Source organism: Aulonocara stuartgranti, assembly GCF_965226115.1.
Source record: "Aulonocara stuartgranti genome assembly, chromosome: 8".
NCBI classification, from domain to species: domain Eukaryota; kingdom Metazoa; phylum Chordata; class Actinopteri; order Cichliformes; family Cichlidae; genus Aulonocara; species Aulonocara stuartgranti.
The window spans coordinates 21,379,932-21,405,709 of NC_138959.1; the positions used below are offsets into that span (position 1 = coordinate 21,379,932).

Below are 25,778 nucleotides of genomic sequence, written 5' to 3' on the forward strand. Positions count from 1 at the left end.
CAGCACTCTGATTTAAATATTCAATATACAGAATTTCTTTTAGCCATCCTACCAAAGCACCCAAACAATTTTTGGGCAGTACACTGAATATTAAAAAGCAGAGTAAATGAAAGTCTTGCACCCTCAAAGAGGAGCCAAAAAGAAAGAAAAAGAACAAAGAAGGCAAGAGATTTAGAGAATAAAAGGGAGACAGTGCAGAGAGCAGATTGTGGCCTGCTTAACATGATGAGCCACTGAATATCAAAGCTTACTGACATGCAGTCACGGTAGCTTTACATGGTACAGTTACTGGTTGCAGCCTCAAACACCAGAATGGTAAATGAACTGGTTCTTATATAGCGCTTTTCTACTCTTCTGAGCACTCAAAGCACTTTACACAACATGTGCATTCACCCGATGCTTTCTAGCTAAATAACACGCATTCACACTCCGATTGATGCATTAGAGACTAATCTGGGGTTAGTATCTTGCCCAATGATATTTGGCATGCAGACTAGGGGAAGCCAGGAGTTGAACCACCAACCTTCCGATCAGTAGATGACCTGCTCTGCCGCCTGAGCTACAGCCACCCCAAAGGCAAAGGATCAGGGAGCAGTGTCAGGACAAGTCCTGCTTCGGTGCCAAAGAGATGCCTTTGTTTTATTCTGTCTCGACACGTCAGCAAATGTCACTCCATGTAAAGCAGATCCAATTACGCTACCATTCTGCTGCAGTCCCCTGAAAGCACAGCAGGCTGTGCACAGAAGTTCATATTTCCTTTGAGGTAACACTTTGACATGACAACATTGGAGTTTTGATGGCAAATTGAAGCCAAAATAAGAACTTAAAAGCCTTTAAACGTTCTTTTTTGCTATCATAAAAAGTATGCTACTTCATCCAGAGCAAGTAGTCAGTCTTAATGCTTTCAAAAGGAGAGGATAATTTTCAGAACTGAAATATGAAGGCTCTTTACTGGCAAGTTGGATTATGTGATGACACTATCTTTTGCTTTTTTGCTCAATTTGACTCACCGATATCAGTGACACCACATCCTGCTCACGACACTATCACAGCATCACCTCCATCGAATCGTGGGCAGTACAAGCTTCTGTGGCTGAACAGCAGGGCGATGTCATGTGGCATACAGCACGGGGATTACATAACCTAATCTGCCTGTCATGAAAAATCCAACTAGAGGAAAAAAAGAGGAGAGAGATCAAGATTATGGAATAACAAATGGCGAATGTTACAAAACCAGATAAAAAATGGGGATATTGATTTTGGACCGCTTTGCACCTTCTAGCAGAGACCTACAAAGACCTGATGCGGGGGGCTGACGCGAGCGCTGTGTAGTACATGCATGTGAGCGAATTTTGACCTTACTTGAAAAGTGCATATCAGAGTGCCTGAGTTCATGTTGCCGTGCACACACAATATCACCACTACAAAATAAGCAAAGGATGTGGTGAAGCAAAGGATTTTAGTGAAGCCTTCTATTTGCAGGGGTGTGTTTATAAAAGAACGCGCAGACTCCTTCATGTGACCGCAGAGGCACCAAAACACTGACACAGGCAGCTGAGAGGCGAAAAGAACGGAATCCAACTTTTGTTTGATATTTTACTTTGTGACCAAAAATTGCGTTGGCCCAGTGCATGAATGCACTCTACATCTACATGTGCATTCTCAACTTACAAAGAAGAATTCTAAAATACTTTATTAGATAATCTGAGTTCAAAGCCACATTGTAATTACATCTGTTTGATCACCTTGAAAATTGGCAGTAGCACGCTAGTGTTTACTGTATACTGTACTGTCCCAGAGTTTCTTGTAATTTTTAAAAAGTGGTCCTGAGCAACTGTTCTGCAGGCTTTCTAAAGGCCTTTCAGTCTTTCATCAGCACTTATTTTCAGTCCAGTCCTTGTACCGGACCTTTTCAGAGGAATGTTTTGTTTGTAAAACCACTTAACACTGACCTACGAATCATTCAATCATGAAAAAGAACCCAACTCAAAGGAGGAGAGAGTGTTGTGTCTACACATAACAGACAACATAGCAAAGAACCCATTTTAAACTGAATCACTTTGCTAGCAGCCAGTTGAAAAAACACACGTTTTCTTTCGTTGAATCTATAAAAAATGTTTGACAGACGTAAAACAGTATTTTTGCACCAATAAACCGTACATTTTTACAAAAAGCCTAAAACTTGGTCTAATCTGAGCATGCTGTTCAGTGTTTCCTTGAAAAGTTTGAGGAAACTAGACAAGTGGAGGACAAGAGAAGAAGTGGCAGGCCTAAATGCTATTTACAGCAGATGAACAGTACATGAAAGTCATGACTTACAGAAATAGGAAATAATCCAACAAAGACCTGACACAGGACCTTAGAGATGCATCTGGCCTTTTGGTTCATCAGTCTGTCTCAGTGAAGAGTGGCTGTCAAGAAGCCATTATTCTTAAGGAAAGGAAACAGGGAGAAAAGACAGAGATGTGCCAAATTACACAAGAACTGGATTTAAAATCAGTTGCCTTAGGTCAGGGGTGTCAAACTGAAATACACAGTGGGCCAAAATTCAAAACTGGATCAAAGTCGCGGGCTAACATTAATATTCATTGAAAAAAATCTTCCTCCAAATATAAGAATGAATCTTTTCATATGGACTCAAACAAGTTTTGCTGAAAAACTGAGTATGGAACAAGCAAAGCTTAATACTAAGCAATATATATAACTTATATAAACGTATATATATAACTTAATATTGCACACATGCAAAATCGAAATTCCAATTAAATAACACATCAGTGGAATTCATTTCTTAAATAAAAATTGTATTTGCAGCCAAAACACCAACAGAGCATTCTGGGAATTGTAGTATTAGCAGTACATGAACTGTATAATACCAGCAGGCCAGCTCTAATAGTAATTTTGTATGGCTTCGCGGGCCAGATGTAATTAGGCTACGGGCCAAATTTGGCCCGCAGGCCAGAGTTTGACACCTATGCCTTAGGTCTTTTTTAGGTCTAAATTTTTTGCTTCGGATTCTCATCTAGGTCAGGAAAGAGGTCAAATAACAGCCATCTGTAAAACACAGTGGAGGCTCTTTCATGGGTTGAGGCTGCATTTCAGACAGCAGTGTTGAAGATCTTCTCAAAATAGATGGAATTACTGATCCAGAAAGATTGAAGTATTGTTGTATGTTTAGCCAGTATGACAATGATCCCAAACACGCTGCCAATACAGTAAAAATTTCCATTTCTGGATAGAAAACCACACAATGGATTTTTGTTAGTGTTTTAGCATGTTAGTAGGTATTTATAACAGGGTCTTTAAAGTGTAAATTCCAGTCACATTAATTTTGGGCCTTAAAGTGTCTGAAAACCTCCACATTCTGAAGTTTTTTTTTATACATTTGTTAATTATCTTTTTTTGGAAGGGGCGGGGTATTATTGACCATGCAGTAACAAAACTATAAATTAAAACCAACATGTTGCCAGTAGCCACTAATGGAAACTACAGCGTGTATAAAACACCCAGCTTGTGTTTTGTTTTGCAGTGTGAGGTGTCTGCTAATGCGACATACCCACTCATAAGTGAACATGTTAGGTGTTAAAGCTGTACAGTTGCGCAGGAAGTCAGAAAAACATCGGTTGCCATAACACACCAACAGCAGTACCGAAAATCCCACTCCAGTGAAACCCACTCTGCATTAGCAGCATCACTCCTGTAACTCCAGACAGTGCTTGGAGCTACGCTGACATTAAAGTGGTGGTGCTCTGGACTAATTCTGGCTCTGTGATTCTCATTCGTATCCCTCATCCTTTTCTTCTGCCAATATGGATGTGAAATAAGTCTTAAAAAGCATTTATAATCATCTTAAACAGGTCATTAAGAAATCTTGCTGGACTAAAGACAAAGCGCAAAGAGCAAGCTGATGAGGGTGTGATTAGTTTTGCAGACTTTAAATGCAAAACAAAGTATTGGATAAGGTGAAAATTAAGCCTAACGATTTACCTCGAGAGAGAAACATCTGTGCAAAATTTCATGGCAGTCTAGACAGCTCATGCAAAACCACAAATATAAACCTCATGGTGGCGGCTGAGCAATCGGGGGGATCGTCAAAGTCAGTAGACTTATCCCCTGGGAACCATGAATGTCTGCACAAAATATTTGGCAGTCTAATGCAATATTGAGATACATTATTTGATAAGGGATGACGCTGCCGCTCCTTCAGTCTTATGTTCTGCTGTCACTAACGGTTTGTGTTGATATTTAACATGAATATTTATAGTGTAGGCTGAGTATTAGAGAACAATACAGTTAAGGTTGAAGCAATCTAACAGAAGGTACGATTATTCTGTCAGGACTGACGTTTTTACCACCTAGACAAATGATTGTGGTGAACCCTTCCACTTTTCACTTAAATCTGTCACAACCCCTCCAAAATAAACTGTGCTTAGCAGAAATGAGTTTGTTTTAGCCAAACCAAACCTCCCAGACTCCACCAACCTGAATAGCTCCAGCATATAATACAGCTAAACATACTGTCTACAACAAAGAACATGCACAACTCACGCTCCTTGTTGTGTCACTACTCCTACTACCATCTGCAGCTGAGTAATCACGCTTTATTTGTGCAAACGCCCACCCTATACTGACAACATCGAGTTCACACCTGCTCTGTAGGCACTGCCATGTAAAGATCACTATCAAAATAGACATGGCCTTTTCGCCTGAGAGCAGATACACAAGAAAATCGGATTTTACTGAAAAATACACTCTCGAAATGACAAGCCAAGTTATCCAAAAAAGAAATTCCTTCGCGTTTTTGCTGCAACTCTATAGGTTTGTGTGCAGGAGTTCTTGGGCTTTGGAAGTACATGCCGTCCTGTCTGGATTCGTTTGCATCAAGAAGTACTCCTGCTGCCGCCTTTGATTTTCTGGCCAGAAGTCTGAATATCAGCTCCGGGATCACCTATGATGGAAGAGATTATTGTTGACTTTATGGCAAAAGAGGAGAGCCTGTAATTTCACTCACTGCCACGAATCACAGAACAATTCGCAGCAGAAACCTCGGCGGTGGTCGCTCATTACTTCTCACTAGAGCCCCATGCAGATGTCCTATTATGCAGTAATAGTCCCCTTCACTCATGCATAAGGACTTCCACTTGGCACAGGCTGTAACTGTGATCTGAGAAAGACTTCTCAAAATGAGCTGAAATGCAGACATCCTGCAGGGGCTCCAGTGGCGCAATCGGTCAGCGCGCGGTACTTATAAGACAGTAACCTGCAGAGCGATGCCGAGGTTGTGAGTTCGAGCCTCACCTGTAGCAGTGAAGTTTTAGGCTCTTCGGTTTATGAGATTTAAGCCAGACCGTGTGTGTGCGTGCGTGGGAGGGTAGAGTAGTGCTAAGTTGATGACAACTTTAACCCCACAAACACACTGCTGGCTTTTGATAGCTACACAATACTTTGTCTGATATTCTTTAAGCAATGAGCACAAAGTAGTTTAAAAATTACTCTAAAGACGGTGCTTGACTCTTCAGCACAGCAAGAACTTGGCGTGCTTGTGTTTTATCTGAGCACAAGCCTTCCATGTGAGCAGCTTAGTGCCACCTTGTGGTTGTGAAACATAGCTGCACCAACGTGCCTCCAAAACTCCAGGGGAGGAGTAAGTACTGGTAGATCTTAGTTTGCAGATAAATGCTGAGTATCCTGTGGGAATGGAGAAAATATTAACTGGTGTTTGGGAAAAGTTTAAGCTCAGCTGAAATAATGTGTCATGTGTTTGCATTAAGTTATCTAAATGTGCTGCAGTGCTGCTTGTAAGACGGCAAACAGCAGAGTAATGCTAAGTTTGTGAGTTTGAGCCTTACCTGGAGCAAAGGAGCAAACTGAAGCTATCAGTGTTGAGGAGTTAAACTTCAGGACACCGGAGGCGGAACGGTGCAGCTTGCTTGTGGCCAGAATAAGAAAATAGTGGGCCGCTGCTCCTAATAATATCAGCATGTTTATTTCAGTCAGTAATTCAGTTGACACAATCATCTGAAAGAAGATCATATAGTAGATCTGCTCAACTGTGGTTCAGTGTCACTCCACACTGTGATTCAGTTTGTTAGGAAAAGACTTCAAGTTGTTGGCAGACTAGTGGCTCATAATTTGGATTATTCAGGAATTTGCCTCAGTACTGTGTCTGTGCGAGGTCACATCACGTGGATTACAGCTGTTTATTGTTAGCACGCTCTGTCTACTGTCTGCGATTAATCGACCAAGCTGGTCACTTTGGATTTTTTGGCTTGTGACAGTTCGGTAATTTGTCTGAGCACTTTTTCCAAAAACCCATTTCCTTCTCTGTTTGTGTTGCCCAGCTGGCAGGTGTCAGGAGAGGCAGCGAGCATGGATGAGCCGAGCAGCAGGAACAGCAGCCTGCAGAGGAAGAAGCCACCATGGCTGAAACTGGACATCCCAACCATCCAGCTGACACCGGATGACACGCCAGCGCCCAACCAGGTGAAGGCACAGGACTCAAAAGCATGTCTGGAGTAAAAGCAAGATAAGAGGTGTAAAATTCTGACTACAAGCACATGTTATACTGGAAAAAAATCAATGTTTTTGAGCGCTTTCAACAACATCTGGCGGTCTTTCACCTGGTGGCAACCAGTGTTGGTCAAGTTACTTGAAAAAAGTAATCAGTGACTAATTACTGATTACTTCCCCCCAAAAGTAATCCCGTTACTTTACTGATTACTTATTTTCATAAGTAATTAATTACTTAGTTACTTAGTTACTTTTTAAAAACACGATTTACAACCTGAAGAGGTGATAAAGCGATAGATCTTTCAGCCCAATTCTACTTTTTCTACATAATCCATCATACAAAATGTAATCAAATGGAAAAGTCTCTTTTTTTAAAACTTGTTTTATTAGTTTTAATCTTTTAACTTTATGCATCAAGCAAAAATTAAATTATATGCAACATTCTCTGACTGGAAGAAATTTGTTTAACATTTAAAACTATTTTCTGCACATTCCAGCACATAAAATAAAATATTTTGTGTGTTTACACTCAGTCTTTCAAATACAGTGGGGCAAAAAAGTATTTAGTCAGCCACCGATTGTGCAAGTTCCCCCACTTAAAATGATGACAGAGGTCAGTAATTTGCACCAGAGGTACACTTCAACTGTGAGAGACAGAATGTGAAAAAAAAATCCATGAATCCACATGGTAGGATTTGTAAAGAATTTATTCGTAAATTAGGGTGGAAAATAAGTATTTGGTCACCTCAAACAAGGAAAATCTCTGGCTCTCACAGACCTGTAATGTCTTCTGTAAGAAGCTTTTCTGTCCCCCACTCGTTACCTGTATGAATGGCACCTGTTTGAACTCATCATCTGTATAAAAGACACCTGTCCACAGCCTCAAACAGTCAGACTCCAAACTCCGCCATGGCCAAGACCAAAGAGCTTTCGAAGGACACCAGGAAAAGTATTGTAGACCTGCACCAGACTGGGAAGAGTGAATCTACAATAGGCAAGCAGCTTGGTGTGAAAAAATCAACTGTGGGAGCAATCATCAGAAAATGGAAGACATACAAGGGAATCAAATCCCGCAGTGCCAGACGTGTTCCGCTGCTGAAGCCAGTGCATGTCCAGGCCCGTCTGAAGTTTGCCAGAGAGCACATGGATGATACAGCAGAGGATTGGGAGAATGTCATGTGGTCAGATGAAACCAAAGTAGAACTTTTTGGTATAAACTCAACTCGTCGTGTTTGGAGGAAGAAGAATACTGAGTTGCATCCCAAGAACACCATACCTACTGTGAAGCATGGGGGTGGAAACATCATGCTATGGGGCTGTTTTTCTGCCAAGGGGACAGGACGACTGATCCGTGTTAAGGACAGAATGAATGGGGCCATGTATCGTGAGATTTTGAGCCAAAACCTCCTTCCATCAGTGAGAACTTTGAAGATGAAACGAGGCTGGGTCTTCCAACATGACAATGATCCAAAACACACCGCCCGGGCAACAAAGGAGTGGCTCCGTAAGAAGCATTTGAAAGTCCTGGAGTGGCCTAGCCAGTCTCCAGACCTCAACCCCATAGAAGATCTGTGGCGGGAGTTGAAAGTCCGTGTTGCTCGGCGACAGCCCCAAAACATCACTGCTCTCGAGAAGATCTGCATGGAGGAATGGGCCAAAATACCAGCTACTGTGTGTGCAAACCTGGTAAAGACCTATAGTAAACGTTTGACCTCTGTTATTGCCAACAAAAGTTATGTTACAAAGTATTGAGTTGTATTTTTGTTATTGACCAAATACTTATTTTCCACCCTGATTTACGAATAAATTCTTTACAAATCCTACCATGTGGATTCATGGATTTTTTTTTCACATTCTGTCTCTCACAGTTGAAGTGTACCTCTGGTGCAAATTACTGACCTCTGTCATCATTTTAGGTGGGGGAACTTGCACAATCGGTGGCTGACTAAATACTTTTTTGCCCCACTGTAGATGAAAGTAAAACACAGCAGAAAATAAATAAAGTCAAAGACTAGCGGTCCTGTTGCTCTATTTTCACCTGTAAACCAGGAGTGGGGTAGGTGGAGGTTTACCCTGGTGCAGGTGTGCCGCGGTCAGTTGAAGAATCCGCGAGTTTCTCTGTGAATTTCCCATTACGTCGTTGAGCACTCGGTGCTTGCTTTTAGGGGGTTTTTTTCGCTGTAAAAAGAAGTTTTCTTCCCACGCACAACGGACGCTAATGTTTTTGTCACTTTTTATGGAATCAAACTCAAAGTAAGGACAGTACTTCCACGCTTTAAACGCTGCACGCTCATACTCTCTCCGCACTCGATATATGATCCATTGTTGATCTGCACACAGCTGTTGTCACAAACGTCGCACTTGCTTACGTCACTGTCATGAGACACTCTAGCAAAAAAATCACGGTTTTAGTAACACAGTAACGCAGCGTGCCTACGGGAAGTAACAGCAATCTAATTACCGTTTTTTTGCAATAGTAATCCCTTACTTTACTTGTTACTTGAAAAAAGTAATCAGATTACAGTAACGCGTTACTTGTAACACGTTACTGCCCATCTCTGGTGGCAACTCAGTAAATTCCATCAAATGAAGAAGACCGTAGCACTGAAAACTCTAACCCTAGCGGATTGCTTCTTCTGTGTGGAATTAGCTTGTTCCTTGACATGCAGTCACTCATTCCCAGTGGTACAGAGCATGATTGTATCATTTGTGTGTGTGTTTATGTGTGTTTACGTTACAGCCAGTGAGGCGCCTGCGCAGCGTCAGCATGCCAGGGGAAAACCCTCAGACCTGCATTGCTGCCTTGGAAACCTCCAACAACTACCTCAGACCTCCTGCGGAGAGATTGCCCTCCATCACTCAGTCCATTAAAAGGTTAGACACACACACACACACACACACACACACACACACACACACACACACACACACACACACACACACAGGGGTATATAAAGAGAACTCCTCTGTCCTCTCTTCCTATTTTCTCCAGCTGCTAATTTCCTCTTTCTGCTTCTGCAAGCAAAATCCATAATTCTAATAATTCCTCAACTAAACTATTAGATGCTTTTGCTTCCTTTCAATTAATCCTGCTCTCTTTTTTCTCTTTCCCCCCCTTTTACTTTGGCCTTGCTTTTTTCTTTTTTCTTTCCCTCTTTGTCTCCCTTCAAACCTCTTACTCCGATGTGAACGTAGTGAGAAAAGGGTGCACTTTGAACGCATCAACACCGTTCCCCCAAAGGGCCAGAGGAGCCCCAGGAGGGTGTCAACCATCCGAAGGCGGTCCTGTATCCCCAAGATACTGACCGGGCGGCGTTCATCTATACCAAAACAAATCATCAGGTACATGAGAGGTGAAGTAGGGGGCCAGGATAACAGCGAGTAGAAGCTGTTAGTTGATTTTTTTTGACTAGTGGTAGATTATTGGGTTTCAGCGAGCTCCAGGGATGCCAGCATGGACTTAGTTAGTTGAAACATCTTGTCATGTGAGTCTTGACTCAGACTTTCAGGTGAAAAGCTACTGCTTAACCCGTTGCAACACAAATTCTATCCTTTAAACTACTCACCTGATCTAAAACAGGACCTGAAAATGGGCTTTCAGCACAGGTTCGATTTCCTAAATCCCAAAGACAAAGCCCAAAAGGAAGTAAAGGACTCCAGTTCTCTGTCACTCCACTTGATTTGCAGTATGCTGAAAGGTTAATATGGGTTTATTTTTTTGTCCAGTGATGCTAAAAACATGTTTGTTGCTTAATGTCTAATCCAGCCTTAACATTGAGTAAAACAGCTAAACTGAGACTGAAAGCTGGTGGACTAACATACAGACATCAAATAACTACTGAGTCTTCAAAACAGATGCTATTTGCTTGTAAGATCACACCTTTAACTCCAAAGGTGACATATCTGTGTTGTGTTTGTGCTTTATCTTTAAAACATGTTGAAATTCTCAGTAAAAATGGAGCTGATTTGTGAAGCATTTACACGCTATATTGAAAATAATAGAAATAAATTAAAAAATGATTTTCTTTTGAAATGTTCGTGTAAGATTTGATACATTTTATGATGATGACATGTTTATCACCCAGAACGCTTCATGTCATATTTATATTTACATTATATTATGGCAGTCATCATTTATGAATGCAAAAATGCTATTTTATGTCTGTCAAAACTGTTTTACTTTTGGCATTTTTCTTTGATTCAGCCAAAGAAATTGGAACAAATTATGTGTTCCTGACTTAGAAGGCTGTTAGTAAGTGTCCAAAGATACAGTTTACAATGGGTTACTGCTAAGTTGTCTGTTACATGTAGAAACAACACTGGTCCATCCTTTGAGGTACGTGCCTGTTTTATGCTTGAATGATTCATAGGTCAGTGTTAAGTGGCTTTACAAACAAAAATATTATTCATCTGAAAATGGTCAGATACAAGGATGGGACTGAAAGAAGCCAATGAAAGAGCCTGAGAAAGCCCAGAGAAGAACACTTTAAAAAGTGATAGGAAAAGTCAGTCTCCTTGGAAGCAAAACATAAAGAAATGAGGGGTGACTCATGAGTTTTGCTCAGTACTGTATGACAGTACTAAACTGGCCTGCCTGCAGTAACTGATACATTATTAAATATGACAGCGTTGAGCGGCTGAAACTGCGTGTCAAGCAATAACTGTGCAAACGTGTTTTTCAAAACTAACTTTGGTTCACACTTGATGCAACACAAAGAAAAACACATTACTGTCCCAACGTCTTTTCCAAAAAACATTAAGATGTACAAGTTTCAGCATTTAATGTGTTGTCTTTGTTATGTTTTCAGTTGACATGGTGGTTTAAAAGATTTTCAAACTCATTGGTCACATTTTCTTCATGCCACAGCTGCGAGGGTTTGTTGGTGTCAGTCCAGGTCATACACAGGACCACATGGTTTGTAGGAGACAACATAACACAAACGCTCATTCTGGCTATCTTATGTGCGTCATACCACTTCAAAGCGGCTGCTTAAACAGAATTAAATTAATGTAAACGTTTGAAGACGGAGCCGCAACTCAAACCTACAGATACTCTTCAAAAGAGAGTGTCCTAATGTTCTAATTTCATCTTGCAGAAATGTATTAGCTTTTTATTTGCATTTGTGGAAGAAGCACAGGACGCGTTTGATGTTCGTGAGAGAATTAATGCGATTGTATGTGACTCGTGGAGGTTAGCTGAGGTCCCTCCTCCGCAAGAGTTCACGAATCCATGCTAAATCTTTACTATTCAAACAAAGCACGTCTCTGAGTGTGATTTGTTGTGTGCACGCGGGGTATCTTGGAGGACACCCTGATGTTTGTTTATCTGGAGGACAAGCGGAGCGCTCTTTATGGGTCATTATTCATGTTAAGGAGGCCACAAAATTAAACGGTAGATAACTTTGCCATTCACCGCAAGTTCACACGCTCAGTTTGACTTCTTAAAGAAGCTCACGCGAGTTTCCGAACTGCAGAGCACGTTGGGGTTTTAGCTTGGAGCGATGAGAAAATAAACCTCTCCGGTAGTGTGTGTATATACAGTGGGGCAAAAAAGTATTTAGTCAGCCACCGATTGTGCAAGTTCCCCCACCTAAAATGATGACAGAGGTCAGTAATTTGCACCAGAGGTACACTTCAACTGTGAGAGACAGAATGTGAAAAAAAATCCATGAATCCACATGGTAGGATTTGTAAAGAATTTATTCGTAAATTAGGGTGGAAAATAAGTATTTGGTCAATAACAAAAATACAACTCAATACTTTGTAACATAACCTTTGTTGGCAATAACACAGGTCAAACGTTTACTATAGGTCTATACCAGGTTTGCACACACAGTAGCTGGTATTTTGGCCCATTCCTCCATGCAGATCTTCTCGAGAGCAGTGATGTTTTGGGGCTGTCGCTGAGCAACACGGACTTTCAACTCCCGCCACAGATTTTCTATGGGGTTGAGGTCTGGAGACTGGCTAGGCCACTCCAGGACTTTCAAATGCTTCTTACGGAGCCACTCCTTTGTTGCCCGGGCGGTGTGTTTTGGATCATTGTCATGTTGGAAGACCCAGCCTCGTTTCATCTTCAAAGTTCTCACTGATGGAAGGAGGTTTTGGCTCAAAATCTCACGATACATGGCCCCATTCATTCTGTCCTTAACACGGATCAGTCGTCCTGTCCCCTTGGCAGAAAAACAGCCCCATAGCATGATGTTTCCACCCCCATGCTTCACAGTAGGTATGGTGTTCTTGGGATGCAACTCAGTATTCTTCTTCCTCCAAACACGACGAGTTAAGTTTATACCAAAAAGTTCTACTTTGGTTTCATCTGACCACATGACATTCTCCCAATCCTCTGCTGTATCATCCATGTGCTCTCTGGCAAACTTCAGACGGGCCTGGACATGCACTGGCTTCAGCAGCGGAACACGTCTGGCACTGCGGGATTTGATTCCCTGCCGTTGTAGTGTGTTACTGATGGTGACCTTTGTTACTTTGGTCCCAGCTCTCTGCAGGTCATTCACCAGGTCCCCCCGTGTGGTTCTGGGATCTTTGCTCACCGTTCTCATGATCATTTTGACCCCACGGGATGAGATCTTGCGTGGAGCCCCAGATCGAGGGAGATTATCAGTGGTCTTGTATGTCTTCCATTTTCTGATGATTGCTCCCACAGTTGATTTTTTCACACCAAGCTGCTTGCCTATTGTAGATTCACTCTTCCCAGTCTGGTGCAGGTCTACAATACTTTTCCTGGTGTCCTTCGAAAGCTCTTTGGTCTTGGCCATGGCGGAGTTTGGAGTCTGACTGTTTGAGGCTGTGGACAGGTGTCTTTTATACAGATGATGAGTTCAAACAGGTGCCATTCATACAGGTAACAAGTGGGGGACAGAAAAGCTTCTTACAGAAGACGTTACAGGTCTGTGAGAGCCAGAGATTTTCCTTGTTTGAGGTGACTAAATACTTATTTTCCACCCTGATTTACGAATAAATTCTTTACAAATCCTACCATGTGAATTCATGGATTTTTTTTTCACATTCTGTCTCTCACAGTTGAAGTGTACCTCTGGTGCAAATTACTGACCTCTGTCATCATTTTAAGTGGGGGAACTTGCACAATCGGTGGCTGACTAAATACTTTTTTGCCCCACTGTACAGTATGTGTGTATGTGTCATGTCCAGGCATGTCCAAGGTGCACTCCCTTCATCGTTTCTCCCTCCTAATGCCCATGATGATCTTTCTTCTCTCCCTCCTTCTAACGTTCCATTTCCTGTGGTATGTTAGAGGGAGAACTGGTGTTTACATTCACTCCTGCAAAACAAGGCAGAGACACAGGCCGGCAGAGGGAGAGGGGACTCACTGATAGAGATCGTTGGGGGCTGTTGATGTGGGGAAAATGTTCAGTTTGACGAGGACCAGCATCGCTGTCTTTTTTGCCCAGTAGGTCACATCCTTTCATGTGAGCTCTTAAGGAGGGACGTCTCCAGACAAATTAACGCTCTTTGTCGGGTATGGAAATTTAGGCTGTGTGTGCTGGTGACACAAGTTCAGAAAACAAAGATCCACCCACTCATTGTGTGTTATATAGTCCAGCTGGATGAAATTGGAAGCTCTCTGTGGATTTCTTTTCACGTCATGATGTGGACATCAGCCTCCCGTCTGACTGAGGAGTTTAGCACTGGATTCTCTCAAACTTTGATTAACCAGGAGAGCACAGTAGAAGAAAGGGATGTTCAGCAGACTCCAGACATGTGCTGATCCTCCGCTCTTTGCTTAGCGGTGACGTAGAGCTGGCCTGGATATCAGGAAATCCCCTTATGGAACATTGTATGTGGGATTTGTGAAGGATCAGTTTGTATTTGGCAGATTGAGGTTTATTAGGAGTCAGGGGCTAAGCGGGGACAGTACTGGCGATGGAGATCACTCAGCTCCAGAGTCCCCAGCCCAATCAGGAATGAGCCATACCCTAAAGCCCTCTTGGAGATCTCAGGACAGGTGAGTGCGCTGAGGCAAACTGGAGCAGAGCAAAACATCTGGCTCAGCATGAGATGCTTTGGAAAGTCAGTGACATGCTGGCCTTTTAAAAAATGGTGTTGACAACCAGCTTTCAATGGATGGACAAATAAATCCCTGATGACCTTTCAGCATATTGTGGTTCACAAGTATTAGAGGGAACTAGAGTGCTGCACACGTTTTTCAGGCTTTAGAAAATGTAACTCATGAGAGAGACTCTGGACTTCTCAGACTAGGGCAGATGAACCATTTACCTACCTCACAGCACAATGTTGTACTTTGTAGTTATGTATTAAAAAACTCATTCATATTGTTTCTAGAAAACATAAAAGTTGAAAAGTAAATATTAAATTATAGGAAAAATGTAAACCAACATAAAGTCGTACATAGGAAAACAACTTGAATGAGTTTGCCGTGAATTACAATGCGTTCTTAAAATAATGTCTATTTTGACTTTAATAGTAATTTTATCAGTGGTCACACTTGCTGCCTCCACATGTGGCTATGAATGAATGAGACTGGGCATGTGCAAACTGAACCAGCAGTAGTCTAATTGTTTTATAGCTACCTGGATTTTTTGTGTAGTGTTTGTTTGGATTGTGCAAAGCTTTACCCTTCTGCCTTTTCTTCTCCCTGATGCCCAAAATGCCGTGTGAGCCCATAATTACGTCGACTGTTGTTTCATGTGTACCAGCCTTACCTGGAGGATGTGGAGACTAATGCACGCGTGTTAAAATTGCTTTAATCTTCTGCGATGTGTGGTTGTTTCGTGCTGTCGTCAAGCAGTCTGAATGTTTTGTTCGCGTTTTGTGTGGGTGACTAAGAAAAAGAAAAGAAAGAAAAAGACGTGCTCGCTTGCTCGTGCGTGTGCCCAAAAAGAAAAAGAACTGCTTTTCTAAACAAACAACTGTCACCGAGCCTGAAATGAGCCCATTTCTGAAATTTGGCCTTGTTGTTCCACCAGGATTTAATATTGTTTATGAGGTTTGTGTGATTGCTAGCTGCATTTAAGGAAACAAACATTTTGTAACTGTGCAAAAGTTTTTGAGAAGTCTGGATCTCCTGTCCTCCTTATTTCTCTCTCTCTAATCCCGCTGTTTACGTCTCCGTTCTTGCTCAAGGCATCCAGTCTAAATCCTACCGTTGTTTTGTTTTTGTTCCAAACCTGTTTCCTCTTTTTAAGAGATCCCTCTCTGGAGGGACAGTAATCAGGGCTGCGCCACCCCCACCCTGTCCTTGTGCAGCCTTAAAAGGCTTCCCCAGCTGGCGTTTTTCTTGATGATGAGGGCTGAGTGTTTATTACTAAACGTTCTGCTCTCTAAACAGCCTCCCCCTCCTCCCACTGATCGGTTAACACGCAGCCTGATGTGCGGACACAGTTCTTGGAAAAAGGGGGACCTGAATGCACATTTATCGAACTGAAATGTAATAAACAAAGACCCATATTGTGTCATCTACTCTGGGAATATGAGGCAACATCTGCTTCTTTTCTGCCAGCAGAGGGCTGTAAATTATATAAGGAAACAAGACAGTGTATTTCATCCAGGCTCTCAAAGCTGGGTTCAAACTTGCACACATTAGACAGAGATAAAAGTACAAGAAGAGCATCTTAGATGTTATAATATAAAAGTGTTGTTTTCTTGACTTTTTAAAATCATGGCCCGTATTTCATCCTGATTCATTATTAAGTTCTTGTGCTAAGATGAACCTGATTCATTTCTGACACACTACCACTACATCAAAAAAAGTATATGCTTTCACTAAGCAGAGTGTGTCCTCTCCCCCAGGGGTACGGCTGACTGGTTTGGGGTGAGTAAAGACAGCGACAGCACCCAGCGATGGAGGAGGAAGAGCCTGCAGCACTGCAGTCATCTGTACGGGGGTCTGAAGACGCAGGTGATGAGGGAGATGGAGCTTCACAGCCAAGACAATCTCTCCCTTGCCAGCACTGAGACCCCTCCTCCCCTCTACCTCCCACCCCTCCACCCCAGTCATCACCACTATGGCATGCAGAGGGTAGGCCTGCGCCAATGTGGGGGGGGGCGCATGTTAGAGGGATGGAGACGTAGATGGGCACCTTTTCTTTCGTCACATTTCTCCCCCACCTCTCTCCTCCTGTTCTTCATGTCACATCTTGAAAATCGGGGTCGCTTTAGCGCCTTGCTTTGTTCGCTTTCGTAGGGTTCAATTGATGGGGTCTTAACAGAGAAAGAACTTTTTATTGACGATTTGTTTGACTAACCGCAAAAACAACAAGCCACTGAAAGTCACAATAATGAGTGCAGCACTGATATTAATTATACAGTTACAGATGACGGTTTTTCCAAGTAGCATTTTTAAACACATTAGACGTCTTTAGAAAGCATCAATTATTTCTGTTGTTACACAAAAATATAATTATTTCAGAAAAAAATAAAAATTACCAGGGTTAATATCATCAGTCCCAAGTTAAAACTGCAAAACTTTGAGCCGTCACTTTAGAAAGCATCAGCCCAAAAGTCAAAGAAGTCATTTTAGAGCTGAGAAAAAGAATTATTGAGAGAATGAGGTGGATATAGAAAGTTATCACAGCATTTCAAAGTTATAAGAACTGAAAAATCATCAAGAAATGTCTTCCTTCTCTCACCCCAACTGGTCCCGGCAGATGGCCCCGCCCCTCCCTGAGCCTGGTTCTGTCTGAGGTTTCTTCCTGTTAAAAGGGAGTTTTTCCTTCCCACTGTCGCCAAAGTGCTTGCTCATAAGGAGTCATATGATTGTTGGGTTTTTCTCTGTATCTATTATTGTACGATCTACTGTACAATATAAAGCACATTGAGGCGACTGTTGTTGTGATTTGGCTATATAAAGAAAATTGAATTGAATTGAATGAATTGAGTCACACAGTACACAGTAATACTAATGTAAGCATTCAAAATAAATCTAGGATGCTGGAAAAGCTGTGTTGAAATTCCTTGCTCTGTTAAATGCTTAAAAATTAAATTTTCATGGCGGGGGAGGGGAGGGGCTAATAATTCTGTACTCCTTTCATTGTGAATTCTGTGTAGCTAATAGCATGTCAGCGTAGCCCGCTAAGTGCTAGTAGCCTAAAAAGCCCTTGGTTTAGCAAATTTATCTGAAACTTTGCCCTTAATTTTAGTATAAAAGATCATATCAGACGTAAAACATAAAGCACATGTGAAGTAAAATCTACTTACCCCCTTTTACATCAATTTAACCCTAATATCGATGTGTATGTGCATCCCTGTTGCCTCTTCTGTTCTGTCGTGTCAGTCGAGCTTAAAAGAAAAAGGTTGTGGTGAACCGACACACTTGTGCGACGCGTTGTGTTTGTGTGCAGATCGTAGACCCCCTGGCTCGGGGTCGTGCCTTCCGCAATGTGGAAGAAGTAGATGGCTTGAGCGCCCTGCAAACTCCCATGACGCCCGGCACAGCTTCCCTCTGCTCATTTTCCAGCTCACGCTCTGCCCTCAATCGTCTCCCACGACGACGCAAGCGAGAATCTGTCGCCGTCATGAGTCTCAAGGCGGCGGCGGCGCTAATGAAGGTGTATATTTGTTGTTTATTCCAGAATTCCTACCTAAGACGGTCTTGCTGTCTTTGAATTCTTCTACACTGCTGCCTGTCAAGATAGTCATGCATGTTCCTCCTTCCTGGTATTAAAAGCTCATGCAACAGATTCTAGTAAGATAGCCCATAAAAGGACTTTGATTTACATTAAGTTATTTCTTATTTGTCCCAGAAAAAATACACTTACCATAATGATTTGGCAGGTTTTTTTTCTGTACACAAGCATGTTGTGTAAAACAGGAGATTTGCGTGTCCTGTTGGGGATTAAAGTCAGGCGCTATACTTTACAGCAGTGTGCACGTGACTGTCCTTGTGTGAACCACGAGTTACAGAACACATATGTAAAGCAATTATGCTGCTGTTCAGAGTGTGTGTGTGTGTGGTGGGGGGGGATTACTGGGGGTTTTACCAGCAGATGATCCGTGACAACACCAGTGAATGCTCAGTTATCTGCTGCTTTGTTTTCAGAGCACTCTGGAAGAGCTGAGCTCATATAGGTGCAAACCCGCAGAGGCCACATCGCATCATTAAGATACGCGGTCTCACTCTTTTGCATCAGTGCTTAGGTTTAGTTACCAAAAACTACTTGGGGAAGATTTAGGAAAAGTTTCACTACTGTGTTGTTCTCTTTTTGCTTGTGTTTTTTTTCCAGCAGGTGATCAAACTGATCCTTTGTATCTTCTCTCTCTGTCTCTCTTCTCCTCTGTTTTTCTTTCCCTCTCCTTCTGTTGAGCTTCTTCCCAACTTCTCTTTTCTTAAAAGTAAAATAAATAAATAATGCAGATCGAACAAGCAATGACAATCAAGTAGACCAGTATGGGAAACGGCATAATGATCCACTTGGGAAAGTAAATCTGTTGGGCATTTTTCTGGTTGCAACGGTGACAGACAGGCCAAAAAACATGATACTTAGATATTTCATTTAAGTGTGACGCCGAGGGGTTCATAGGTGAGCAGGTTAGAGCTTTTTCACTATTACCATGAACCCAGTGAGCCACCTTGTGGCTCTCATTTCGCAATGATAAAGTAATACCTTTATTATTAAGGTGCTTTTGTCGATGTGATTTAGAAAATTTCCTCCATCTTTGTTTGAAATGTCCTGTTTATGATCGTTTCTCAGGGCCGGACGTTAGGCGAGAGCACCGCTGGGCGGCGGCGCAGACGGAGTTTCATGCCTCCTAGTTTCTTCGAAGATGACACTGCGGATTTCCCCGATGACCTAGATACTTCTTTCTTCACCAGAGTGAGCAGTGGACACACTCTCTCAAAGCGACTTTTAGTCACTGTGACATTCATTTGAATTCACAGATTGATAAAGCTTGCATTTTTTCGTTCAGGATAAGAACTTCCTGCAGCATAATTTTCAGTTCTGCAATCTTCTGAATGCGATAGCCCGCAGAGGCTTCATGTAGCAAAAACATGTGTGCTTATTTCTGTGAAATAAATTAAAAATACTGTCTACGATGTATTTATGAGATGAGTCTTTGCAGGAAGGCCTGCAGGATGAGTTGTCCAGCTATGCTGACGAGGTTTTTGAGACTCCGTCGGAGGCTGCCCTCAAACAGCTAGATGAGAGCGAGCTCACGGGAAGCGCTCTGGATAGGAACGAACTAGAGAGGAGTCATCTCATGATGTAGGTCTCCACTGTATCCTTCACATGCACACAAAAAAATGAAAGGAGCTGCAATCCCTTAGAATGCTTCCTCCTCCCCGATTCAGGCCTTTAGAGCGAGGGTGGCGGAAGGCAAAATCCGGCTCTGCGGTCCAACCCAAAGTCCGCCTGAAACAGGAGGTGGTGAGTGTCAACAGCCATCAGCAGCGAGGGCAAAGAATCGTGGTTCCGGTTAAGAAGCTTTTTGCCAGAGAGAAGAGGCCGTACGGGCTGGGCATAGTCGGACGTCTCACTAACCGGTCGTATCGCAAACGCATAGACAGCTACGTCAAGCGGCAGATTGAAGACATGGATGATCACAGGTGAGACGGGATGTGGCTGTTTAGAAATGTTTAAATGCAAAAAGTAAACAATGCATTAAAAATGCTTCCCTCTCCAGGCCTTTTTTTACCTACTGGATCACCTGCGTCCACCTGCTCATTACCATTCTGGCTGTCACCATTTACGGTATTGCCCCTATCGGCTTCTCGCAACACGAAACTGTCGACTCGGTAAGTAAAGTGTTCGACTTTTATAAGGGTTTAATGCTGCTTTGTTACAAATTTTTGAATATTGAGATTTTTATTTTTTATTATTTTTTTATTTTTGAGGTGCTGAGGAACAAGGGGGTTTATGAAAACGTGAAGTTTGTGCAACAGCAAAACTTCTGGGTGGGTCCGAGCTCTGTAAGTACTTCCAGTCTTTTATCCACCGCCTTTCACACTACTAAAAATCGCAGGCGAGTTTGAATCTCAGTGACCTCTGCCTCAAGGTCAGAGGTCAGAAGTCGAGTTTTCTAAAAATCTTGTGAATGCGATAATTAAAGAACAAAGTGATGTAGAATTGAAAGAGGCTGTACGCCCTCTTTAACCATAAGTGTGTATAATCTGCTCATGTATTCATGAACACTTGTTGTATTAGCTACTAATACACACAAATATCATATAAATATAATGTATAAATAGTACAATAAAGCAATGGAAAAATGGTTAAGTGTTAGTTTAAAGTTAAATGATTCAAACGCATGTCGAAATTAAATGCATGTATGATTTTTGACTAAATAAAGGAATAAATGGTTAAAATATACATTTTCTGTTGTAGTAGTATTTAAACACACCAGGTTCCATATTTAAATTAATCACACAATCTTCAGTTGAAATGAATGCGCAAATGTATTTGTTTGTTTCCTGTGGCTGGTGTCTTGAAAGACTTATTTGACAGAGGTGTTAGGATCTACATGGACATTTTTCTTTTCAAATTGTCACGTCATCTCTTCTTCGCCACAGGAAGCGCTGATTCACCTGGGAGCCAAGTTTTCCCCGTGCATGCGTCAGGATGAAGAGATCCACAAGCTGATCCAGGAGAAGCGAGCACTAGAGAGAGAATCGGGCTGCTGTGTGAGGAATGATCGCTCCGGCTGCCTGCAGACTCTACAGGAGGAGTGTTCGGTCAGTCACACCAGCTTAGATTTGAAAGAGTCTCAGCACCAACCATGACCTGTTTATTTCAGGCACACTATGATTTTATTGAAACTTGTGCTCAGAAAATGATACCTTACTGATGGGCAGGTCACCTACCAATTGGAAGGTTGATGGTTTGATCCCTGTCTGCTCCAGTCTGCATGCCAAATATCTTTGGGCAAGATATTAACCCCAAGTTGCTCTCTGATGCTGTTGGAGTGTGTATGCATGTTAGGTAGAAAACAGTGAATGAAGCATGTTGTGTAAAGCACTTTCAGTACTCAGATAGTGCTATACAAGAACCAGTCCATTGACGTATAGTGTCAGTGCATTCTGAATATACATGGCATGTCTTTGCTCTGCAGAGCACACTGGCAGTGTGGGTGAAGTGGCCTCAGCACCCCAGTGCTCCTTCTTTGAACAGTGAGCTCCGGCAACATGGTGCCGTTTGCCATCAGGACCCCAGGTAACATGATTATCATTCTTCAGCTTTAATAGAAAACAATTTTGGATGAAGGACTCATAACTTAAGACAAGAGCAACAGTCTGCCGGACAGACTTTGTTTTTATCCATGTGTGGGCTGAGCTGTTGGAGCCGACTTACCCTGCTGGAAGACGTCAGTGTTCACTCTTATTTCTTGTACTTTTGATTTTGCAGAATCTGTCTGGAGCCAGCCTCTGTTTCACCGCATGAGTGGCCGGATGACATCACTTCTTGGCCTGTAAGCGCACTAACATGTTATCAGTCTAACCTCACAACATCCACAGGGTTAGATTAAGGGTTTGGTTTTATTTAAAACAAATGCTAAACAGGCCACTGTTCGGAAACTAGGAGATACATTTCCACTGAAGTCTTTAAGCATTTTTCAGTGTTACAGCTAAAATTCGTAACCAAAGCCAAACCCTACCCCTAACTCCAGATGGGCCAAGTGTTCATCTGATACTATTATTTATCAACGAGTAGATACATGGATCAGGTAGTATCAGATAGCAATGATTCTGTTTCTAAGCCAGTCATATACCAAAAGGCTAAGATGTCTGATTATACAACTGTAGCTCAGTACAACTGTACTGCAAGAGAGTCTCTAAAGACTAATGTAATATTGCATTTAAGTGGTTTGGTTCAAGTCAATGTGAGGCAAACAGTTGTCTCCTTGTTCTCCTTGTGTGTGTGTGTGTGTGTGGTTTTTTTTTTCTAAACTGTTGTAACTGTAATCCGATGAGAAACTTTCACTGTGGTTTTGATTTGTAGGTTTGCACAAGGTTCAACTCGGGGAATCACACTAACCTCCCCCACATTGATTGCACCATCACAGGCCGGCCCTGCTGCATCGGAACCAAAGGACGGTGAGGATCGGGATCACTTATTTACAACACGTGCTCAGTAACAGCGTCAAACATTAACAGTATCTTTATAAATGTGTTTGAATAAAAGATTAGTACACTGATCTCTACTTAAAAACCTGAATTCGTGTTGCAGGTGTGAAATAACTTCTAGAGAGTACTGTGATTTTATGCATGGCTACTTCCATGAGGAGGCTACGCTCTGCTCACAGGTAGGACAAACAGCACACACACACCTTTTTTAACTGCATGTTTAAAAACAGTGGCCTGTGTAAATTTGCTCCTTTAAGTGAGAGCCTGGTGATTTAAAACATTGTTGCTCCAGGTGAGGCTCGAACTCACAACCTCGGCATTGCTCTGCAGGTTACTGTCGTATAAGTACCGCGCGCTGACCGATTGCGCCACTGGAGCCTGCAGCACACAGTGCAACAGAATGGACTGTGGACTGCATTCACCTCTGGCACGTTCCACCACAAGGTGGCAGCAGAGCATCACTGACTGTTGTAGCCGTAACCCTGACTGATTGTATTGTTGTTTTCATTTGTGTCAGGTGGCCTGCATGGACGATGTCTGCGGTTTGCTGCCTTTCCTCAACCCAGAGGTCCCTGATCAGTTCTCTCGGCTCTGGTTGTCCCTGTTTCTTCATGCTGGGTGACTGCACTCTTCCTTTCTCCCTTCAGTATTTAAAGCAGCCATGAAGATGTTAAATTATGGGAAAAACTTAGTTGCCTGAATACTTCAGTGAAAATGTGCATGCATTTGTGGAATGTTAAGGATAACTGGTTGCTTGTCCCTGCAGAATTCTGCACTGCTTGGTTTCGGTGTTGTTCCAGATGACGGTGCTGAGGGATATAGAGAAGTTGGCTGGCTGGCTCAGAATCTCTATTATCTACATGCTCAGTGGCATCACTGGCAACCTGGCCTCTGCCATCTTCCTGCCCTATAGAGCAGAGGTACAAGCTGATGTTGATGTTGCCAAAAAATATCATAGTTATACATTGTTTTCATTTAGTCGATCTGTGTGCGATCTATAGGTGCCTGTCTTTTTCTTCCCAGGTGGGTCCTGCTGGCAGCCAGTTCGGCATCCTGGCTTGTCTTTTTGTGGAGCTGTTTCAGAGCTGGCAGATCCTCGAGCGACCGTGGCGAGCGTTTGCTAAGCTGTTGGCCATCTCTGTGTTCTTCTTCTCTTTCGGTTTGCTTCCCTGGATCGACAACTTTGCCCACATCTGTGGTTTCGTTTCCGGATTCTTCCTGTCCTTCGCCTTCCTCCCATACATCAGGTAAGTGACTATTGCTCTGTGTGCTTTTCTATCCAGGCTTTACTGCATTGGCAGTACATTCGAGGCCATTTTAATGCTAAGAAATGAAGCAGCTGCTAATCAGATGCTTTCTAGATGGTATTACATGGTAGGTCAAAATGTGACCGCACTTTTATGTGTGTTCAGTCCAGCTCTTGTGTAGCTCTTGTGTAATCTAGCATACCTCAGTGTTGTCTGATGGAGTAGAGGGATTAACTGAAGGGCCAGATGCATCTCTTAAACACTTTCATCTACTGTTTATCTGCTTCTACTACTTCTCCTTTCCTCTTTTCTTTTATCTTTTCTATGTTTTTTAAGACAGGCTGCTAGTAACAAAGTGCCTAAAGATACAGTTTAAAACAGATTCTGAATACGAGTGAAAAAGCAGTAAGTGTCCAAAGAAAAGCTGTGAAAGACCTTCAGAAAGCCTGGAGGACTACTGCTGAAGGAAGGTCTGACTCCTTGGAAGCAAAATATAAAGAAATGAAAGGAACGGTTCACATGTTGTGGAAATTGAAGAGACTGAAAACTGTTGCCACTACTTTATATTTAAAGCTAAATTAAGCTGGCGCTAGTTAGCTTAGCTTAGCATTCACTTGACTTACCTCTAGATTCTTTATTCTTTCCTTTGACTGAACGTTTCCTCAGTCTATATGCAGTGTTTTCATTCCCTTCATCACTTTCATGATTTAAGAGGTTTGATGCAAAACAATGACCGTTCTCTGAGGGAAGTAATGATGTCACTGTTGTTTTGTTGTTGTTGTTTTTTCACCCACCAGCTTCGGCCGTTCCGATATGTACCGAAAGCGAGTCCAAATCTGCGTCTTCCTGCTGATCTTCCTGGGTCTGTTCTCCGCTCTGGCCGTTCTCTTCTACATCTACCCCGTGAAGTGCGACTGGTGCGAGTACCTCACCTGCATCCCCATCACAGACAAGTTCTGCGAGAAGTACGACCTAAACGCACATCTCCTCTGACTGTTAGTCCTTGGAGTCCAAGCTGATGTCCACTGATAAGATTAGGATGTGTGAAATGGTGCTTGGCAGCACTTACGACTGATAAAACCATCAGTATTTCTAGATTTTGTACGGACTGGTGAATTCCAGATGTATTTTTTCAATATACAAAACAACATGCATGAAAGCCTTCAATATGCATGAAAACAAGGAGAACAATGGACTAATAACTGATCTGTGTGTGACTGATCTTGTCCTGGGCTATTCAATGTCCACTTGCACTGGCCAGTAACAGTACACCTTAGTGGCCACATGGAAGTTTTATTTGGTACTTTTTACCCAGCAGTCACAGCTTCCTGGACGCTCTGCCGTGAACTCTAAGGACACAAGGCTCTAAATTCATCAGCGTGCCTTACTGATACAGCACAGCCTCTGACTTTAATGTCTGTGGAAACTGCTTTCAGACACAAATCATGTCAAATATGTTTTTTACTTCAGTATTTGGAGGCTGGAATGCCATTTTGTTTATTTGTTTACCACTCTGGAAACCACAGCCTTTAAAGCACTCCAGTCACAAATGGATGTTCTGTTTTTTTAATATTCACCTCTTTTTATATATATATATATGTTTACAAAAAACAACAACAAAAACAAAAACAGGTGGGTTCATGCGCTCAATCGTAGAAAGCTGTTAAAAGGTGAATTTGTGTATGTGTGTGTGTTTTATTAAAAGTGGTGGCGTTTTAGCTACCTGGCAATGAACACATGAGGACAAAATCCGTGACTGTGTGTTGTCTGTTCTCAGATAGCCAGAGATTGATGCTTAAACTCACAACCTCAGCATTGGGGGCAGGGATAGCTCAGTAGGTAGAGTGGTGGCCCCATGATCGGAAGGTCGGGGGTTCGACTCCACTGAACGGCTACCCTGAGGTACCCCTGAGCAAGGTACCGTCCCTACACACTGCTCCCCGGGCGCTGCACTGGTGGCTGCC

At 42.4% G+C, this 25,778-nt stretch overlaps 1 protein-coding gene across 6 annotated transcripts in view; it reads left to right on the forward strand.

Annotated features, from left to right (window-relative positions):
- rhbdf1b (rhomboid 5 homolog 1b) overlaps window positions 1-25,563 on the forward strand; it is a 41,698-nt gene extending 16,135 nt beyond the window's left edge. The window contains exons 2-20 of one of the 6 annotated variants that reach the window (XM_082543233.1): window positions 6,342-6,483; window positions 9,251-9,384; window positions 9,706-9,852; window positions 16,300-16,528; window positions 17,850-18,056; window positions 19,200-19,322; window positions 19,570-19,712; window positions 19,799-20,053; window positions 20,131-20,242; window positions 20,342-20,416; window positions 21,017-21,178; window positions 21,556-21,656; window positions 21,849-21,912; window positions 22,443-22,537; window positions 22,671-22,746; window positions 23,085-23,185; window positions 23,334-23,487; window positions 23,591-23,814; window positions 24,612-25,563. In XM_082543233.1, coding sequence (XP_082399359.1) covers window positions 6,370-6,483; window positions 9,251-9,384; window positions 9,706-9,852; window positions 16,300-16,528; window positions 17,850-18,056; window positions 19,200-19,322; window positions 19,570-19,712; window positions 19,799-20,053; window positions 20,131-20,242; window positions 20,342-20,416; window positions 21,017-21,178; window positions 21,556-21,656; window positions 21,849-21,912; window positions 22,443-22,537; window positions 22,671-22,746; window positions 23,085-23,185; window positions 23,334-23,487; window positions 23,591-23,814; window positions 24,612-24,807 — 2,712 coding nt within the window. In that variant the 5' untranslated portion in view covers window positions 6,342-6,369 and the 3' untranslated portion in view covers window positions 24,808-25,563. Of the gene's footprint in view, window positions 1-6,341; window positions 6,484-9,250; window positions 9,385-9,705; window positions 9,853-13,898; window positions 14,495-16,299; window positions 16,529-17,849; window positions 18,057-19,199; window positions 19,323-19,569; window positions 19,713-19,798; window positions 20,054-20,130; window positions 20,243-20,341; window positions 20,417-21,016; window positions 21,179-21,555; window positions 21,657-21,848; window positions 21,913-22,442; window positions 22,538-22,670; window positions 22,747-23,084; window positions 23,186-23,333; window positions 23,488-23,590; window positions 23,815-24,611 lie in introns of those variants that run through there. The other 5 variants (XM_082543234.1, XM_082543237.1, XM_082543236.1 and 2 more) reach the window with 5 other exon arrangements.
- Window positions 25,564-25,778: the final 215 nt, after the last annotated feature.